Genomic DNA, 6,848 nt, shown 5'->3' with positions numbered 1-6,848 from the left:
AGAGATGATGGCAGGTTGCGGAGGACAGGAGCAGCGGAGAAAAGTTTCAAAAGTATAATAGAATGTGGGAAATGTAGAGAAGGGAGGACAATCATACTGGGATATCTGGGTTAATAAAAAGAATTTAAAAAGGAAAAGAAAATGAAGTAGTAAAGAAGTAAAGTCCAGAAGAGGGCGGTGTATGCAACTATAAGGATGCCGACTGCCGTAAAACACCAACGAAGAAGAAGAACTGCCACAGTATCCTCAGCAACCAATCACGGGGCAAGGTGTAAGTCACGTGACCTCCATGACGCAGCTGGGCTCATGGCTGGGCTCCCTCATGCCGGAAGTTGACACATGAATGTCACCGGTCACAGCTGGGGCGAGTTTTTTTATTTATGCGCTTAGAAAATGTGTAAAGTGTATTTTAAAGCAGCTCAGTGTTTATTACAACAATAGTATTGTTACGGTGCTACCTGACGTTACCTGACAGGAGCGTACGAAGTGCCGTATAACCGATAATAGCGGTTATTTACCTCGCAACAGAGGCAGCGTTTCTACCTTTCTTTAGTTTGAAGCGGGGCACAAATGGCGAGAAGACTCGGCCGACTATTCAAGGACGTTCAACGCCTCGTCTCCCTCTCATCTGTAAACACTCCACTCAGCCACCCGGTCATTCAGGCACCGGTCCACCGGTTCACCGGAGGGTCAGTCAGGACCAACTTCATGAGAGCCTTAAAGGTAGGCAGTCCTAATGTAGCTTTCCAGCCATAGAGAAGTAGAGGTATGCATTTTTAAAAAACCCTTTTCTATAATTTTATGAATGGAGCTATGAGCAATAAAAGTCTATATCACTGACAGGGGCGCCGCCAGGAATTTTGGACCCCATGACAAAAAAATCAAATTGGGCCCCCTCTGTGCAGCTGTTGTCACCACATCAGGACCTAACTATCCCATCAAAAGCTTTACATAACTACTAATTAAAAGGCCTGCAACTGTTTTGCGTCTTGTAGTTCAATACTAGTACTAGCACAATATTTACTGCTGGTGATTTGTACATGCATGCAAGTCTGCATACAGCATGCAGTGCAGTTCATGATTTGATGCGAGATTAAAAGCCACCATAAAAATGTGCTAAAGTCCATTTTTATTTAACGTTTACTGCCCAAAACATNATATATATACTCAGTGATGATGGTTTAATAATTTTATATTGGTGTTTACCTATTTTTTGGGGCCCCTGTCAGTTGTGGGCTCTTGGAATTGTCCTAACTTTTCCCCCCATACAGCGCCCATGATCACAGAATATTGGGTACCTGCTAAGAGAAATGCAAATAAGAAGTATTAATCTATCTATTTTTTTATTATTGAGGTTGTAGTTTGCAGTGGTGTTGATTTGGACTGCATTACATAGAAAGGTGTTTCTAATGTTTTGCCCACGCTATTTACAAGCAGGGAAAATATCTAGTTCAACACTGCTGCAAACTACAACCTTATAAACATATTGAAATTAATACCTCTTTGACAGTCTGGTGAATACAAAAAAGTCTCAATGGTCTATTTGTGTTCACTTAAACTGGATGTGTTTTATTACAGTTCTGGCATCAGGGAGAAAAAGTCAAGACAAAACACTAAAATGGGCTAGAAAAAAACAAAGAACACCCCAAGGTCTAATAATCTTTACTGTCTGAATCTTTGTAGTCACAGTGCCCCTGAGTTGTACAAATTCTGGAAATTCAACTGAGAAAGTATTTATTAAAAAAGAAGAATTAAACCAACAAAACAAGGTATTTCACGACATTGATCCAAATATGTTGTGAATCCAGTAGTGCTATAAAGCACTTCAGGTCCTGCAGTAGTGTAAAAGAAGCAACAAAGATATTAAATTAGTTGGCATATTGGTTTACATATTATTTTACATAAAGTTATGACATATCTTGTCCCACTACTATCCTTTCCCAAAGTCTTATAGACACAGATACCGTAGACTAAGGTTTTAAAACATTTCCCTGTTCGGCAGGAGCTGCCATCGGCCCTTTCCTCCAAGCCCCGGGACTTCAGCCTACCTAACTCCTCATGGGGCCCAGAAATGATGCGACTGTACGAACACTATAACAGCCAGTGTGAGATGGAGACTGAGGGAGGAGAGAAACAGAAAGGGCCATGGAAGAGACTACCAAGCTACAATCGCATCCTCAAGTTTGCTACAGGTAAAAACAAGTACAGACTGTACAGTACAGCAGTAATCAAGTGATAAAAATATCACTTTATTATTTAAATAAGTTCTAGGGCACAGTTTGGTTGTGACTGGTTTGAGGTTGAGTTGACATTACATATCACCTCTGTATAATCAGATATCTGCATATAAACATATAATCTGTAAGCAAGGGGCCAAGATTCTGGCATCAGAAGCTGGTTTCATGTTGTATGCAGGTAGTTTGTTTGTCACAGTTTGTTGGAACGCATTAGTCAGAATGCAGAGTAGGATTTCTTTATCCTTTTTAAAAATTATTCTGCATTCATATGCAGATATCTGTTTATAGATTAACCAAAATGTGTCTTTCTTGTCATTCTCGCATTTGAAATTCAATTGCAGATGAAGTTTTGGCCTGAATATCCGATATCTGTTTTTTCTGGATATCTGCTGGCTACAGAGGAAGTCCAGAAACATTGTCTGTTGCCCAAAGAGGATTAAAAAGGATGATAGCTAACAGGTTCAAAGACTATCTATTACTTAATAGAATAAAATATGTAACTGATATGTAACTATGACGTTTTTTGTAATCTAGAAAAACCTGTCAGACTCTAAATTGGCCATAATCAATATGTTTCGTAATAACAATGTATCAAATACTAAAGCAACAATGTGGAGTCATGATTGAAATGCATGAAATCCTTCACGTTTGCAGCTTCCCACAGCATTACAGAGCTTTTTGGCCAGTTTCAGATCATTGTTTAGCTTTACCACAACCTTACTGTTTTGATTCAGTCTCACCACTCTCATATTGTAACTTCCGGCTGCAGCAGGCAGCTGTTTTCAGATGAAAATCTCTAAAAACCCACTGCACACTATCTGCTCAGCAGCAGACAGAAACACCTTTAACAACTAGCTGGTTAGCATAGTGAAGCATTTAACTGCTAAAGAGCCAGATACACATTGGTAGCATTATCAAGACAGTGGCCTAGAAACACAACTACAAATGAACGCCAATGTTTCTATGTAACTGCTGGATGTACAAATAAGCAACACTTTGCTAACAAGTTCATCATATTGACTTCAAAGATAATAATATGTCAATGTTGTGCTCATAACTTGTTTTTGCTGCCCCCAAGTGGCAAGAAAATAATTTATTGGTGCCACAACTGTCATGAAACTTAGAACAGTACATATATCCCACTCACTAAAGATGCATTCGTATTTCATAGTTCCCATTTAATTTTGAGCTGTGCTCCTACATTACATATAAAAATACAAACGTATTTTGATACTGTGATTGACGAAGCACTGTTAGCTGCTGACAGTACATTTGTGTGTTTTCCCCTCAGGTGGAGTGTATCTTAGTAAAATAATCCAGTCAAAAGCGCGTCTTTTTACCCGGAACATCAGAGACCCGGGGGCAGCATTTGAGTATGTTTTGTTTGTTAACAGTGAGGAGCAGAAATGTGTGTGCATTTTCCAGGCTGGACACCTACTGGAGGGGCCACCAGGGTAAAATAACTCTTAATGTTTGTGTATAAATGTTAAACACAGTAATATAACTTAAATACAATACATCTTTTACATAAAATGGGTTGGCTTTATCTCAGAAATTCACAAAACAACACTTTTAAACCTTGGATCTGGTGTCTAATCCACATTGTGTGTGTTTCCAGACATGTCCACGGGGGGGCAATAGCTACTATGATTGATACTGTGACAGGGACTCACGCTACTGTACTCAGCGGACCTGTCATGACTGCCAACCTCAACATCAACTACCGCAGGTAGAATATATTTCTGTATACATGGATTATTATATATTTAAATATTTTAATGTTTGTCATACAGCAGAATTAATGTTTGCTGTAGTTCTGATTAAATATTTACCAAAATGTAAATGCCAATTTGTCAGTATAATGAGAGACAATTTTCTAGAACACCCTCTGTTCAGTGTTATATCCTGATATTATTTTTTTGGTCTCATCTCAGTGTTAGGTACTTTGAATGTACTGTGTGCCTGTGTAACCTTTTTTGTTAATGTGGGACACATTTTGCTATGCACAGGGTGTACGGGCTTGTTCAGTACAAGTCACACAAGTGTCACAAAGCCTGTGGGTGTTATGTTGTGATTTAATGCACAAATTTGACTATTATCATCCACGGTCAGTTTGCTCTAACAAACACTTGTTTTGTCCCAAGCCCAATCCCACTGGGAAGCACAGTGTTGCTTGAATCTTCTCTGGATAAGAAGGAAGGCAGAAAAACCTTTATTTCATGTAAAGTGACCAACGCGGATGGCTCGAAAGTGCACTCAGAAACAACAGGTAATGTACACTTTTACACACACGGCGTCTTTGATGGGACATGATGAGGGTGTGAAAGCTTGTAATTGGTCACATCTTTGATATTCAACCGTACGTGTGACTCCCCTGTTCTCTTTCATGCAGCACTGTTCCTGTCAATCAATGTCAGCCACCTACTACTGGGAGGCTGACACACCAGCCTGCCACCTACCCAAACGCTGTCAAAAAACTGATGCCATAACGTGTGTTTGTGAGTGTGTGACCTGCGCCATTGGTTTGGAGTATTTTTTGGGGAATGTGTACGTATTCTTTGGGTTACTTAAGAGAGAACTTCTCCTAATTTGACATTGTTGACCTTTTTAGTTATTCTAATATTCACGCATCTCTGCTGGCCTTTGTTAATCTTTACAAAGTGTACAGTTTCATGAAGTACCTGTACTTGACTACCTCTTTTTTTGTAGTATTACTAAAACATCAACAGTACATATCTAAACATTATTTATGGAGCTTATTGTTTAAGGTATTTATTAACAAGAGTTACACTGTATTTATAATACTGGGGCCTTTTTAGAAGTGAGGTTATTGCTCAAAATGTACTGTACATATACAGAATATTTTGTTTCCTCTATTAAAGCCTTACTTTAAGGTATAAATTATAAAAACCATGTGTTTATTTGTTTGTCCACAAATTAAATGATTTGCAACAGGGACCAAAAACGCATTGTCTTTTTTGGGTTGATATACTCTTCTAAACGTGAAACTTGAAATATGTGGATTCAAGGATTGCACCGTATACAAAGGATGAATTTAGGTTTCTCTTAGGATGACAGAAGAAATTATGTTTCTTAAATATTGTGCATGGAGCACTATAGATTTTGATCTAAAGGCACCTTAAACTATATCTCTGAACTGTTTTTCAAATAGTAATAAAAAAAAATATAACTACATATTGTTAATGTAATGTAACTGACAGATACCGATATTGCTATACGATAAAAGTCACGATTTTGTTTAAAAAAGCTAAAGGCAAAATGCGATGTGCCCTTGTCTGTCTGTAATTAGATAAGTAGACTGGTAAAGGTTCAATGGAAAGTTGTAGCTGTCACTTTGAGAAATTGTTGCAATCAAAGAGATGTCAACATTTGAGGTGACATGACTTTTTTCATGTGTTTTACCTACCTACCCTATAGATGTTAATTTAGATTTTCAGGTGCGGGTTGTTAACTGTTACCCCACCATGTGGTGGATGTGGTTATATTTAAATATGTGGTGTAAATTGGTACATACCATGAGAGTATTTTAACTTACAATGGAAACACAAGGTTTTGAAACCTGAATTACCATCAGTTTGTGTCATGTTGTTCAAAAGATAGTTTGTCTCATTTACTCTGATACTTTAAGTAAGTTTCTACAGTCAGAGATGTACATGCCACCTTATGCCATAATAGGTAACTCTATCCACATCACAGAGATCTGTGTTGCTCTTGTAGGTACTGCAGACCATGATGACAAAAAAGACAACTGAAAACAACAAGTGCACCATTTTTGGTTGCACACATACTGTACTCACTATATGTTAAGGGCACCATTGCATTTCAGTTTTATATTGGATTATGGAAAGTCTCACGAAACAACGCTTTCTGTTGGTGTAATCATGCCTACATTGTCTTTGATATTGTAGGTCAGGAAACAACAAGCCCTTGCTGCTGTAGATAAACAAATATATAACGACATAAGAGAAAGTATAGTATGTATATTCACTATATTTTGTTAAAATGTTACTCACCCAGCCAACAACAACCAGGCTTTAATACTTCAGTCTAACCAACAACTCATCAAAACTAAATCTGGATGGCTAGATTCAAGCAAGATGTAAATGGGAGCTTAGAATTTATCATTTGTCTTATTTATATATTTCCTGTTGTTTTCAGTCACTGCGTGTTATATCGGTTAATTGTTTCTCATAAAATCCACTCATTTACTTGTCATACAGATTAAATAGCATTTCTTAATATCACTATTATATGTTTTTTGATGTAAATGTCCAAATGAGCTTTGAATAAACACTGAAATTAATGGGACCGTTACAAAGTAAACTCCTATTGCCTCCATTTTAAATAGTGTTTCATATTAGCAGGTGCTGCTGAGTGAGTAAATTATTGGTTACGAGTCGAGTACACAAACACTGCACGCAAACTGCATTTAAGTTTAGTTCTCACACGGTTTGGTCTGATGTGTGGTTTCTGAGTGTATGGACTCATCACAGTTCAGGCCTGGTGGTCTCCTGAGGGCCCCTCACATCTTTAACCTCAGTAAAGTGCAGATGGAAATGCTACCTTAGTGTCTAAAACCTGTGTGTGTGT

General features: G+C 38.0%; 1 protein-coding gene across 1 annotated transcript; it reads left to right on the top strand.

Annotated features, from left to right (window-relative positions):
- The first annotated feature begins 321 nt into the window (after positions 1 to 321).
- Positions 322 to 5,138, top strand: them4 (thioesterase superfamily member 4). The gene is made up of 6 exons (XM_027285992.1): positions 322 to 723; positions 2,003 to 2,192; positions 3,529 to 3,691; positions 3,856 to 3,966; positions 4,382 to 4,506; positions 4,630 to 5,138. The coding sequence occupies exons 1-6, from the start codon at positions 571 to 573 to the stop codon at positions 4,674 to 4,676; spliced, it is 789 nt and encodes a 262-aa protein (XP_027141793.1). The 5' UTR covers positions 322 to 570; the 3' UTR covers positions 4,677 to 5,138.
- The last annotated feature ends 1,710 nt before the right edge of the window (positions 5,139 to 6,848 follow it).

Source organism: Larimichthys crocea, chromosome XIII (assembly GCF_000972845.2).
Source record: "Larimichthys crocea isolate SSNF chromosome XIII, L_crocea_2.0, whole genome shotgun sequence".
In the NCBI taxonomy this organism is placed as follows: Eukaryota; Metazoa; Chordata; class Actinopteri; family Sciaenidae; genus Larimichthys; species Larimichthys crocea.
This window is presented reverse-complemented; position numbering and strand designations above follow the sequence as displayed.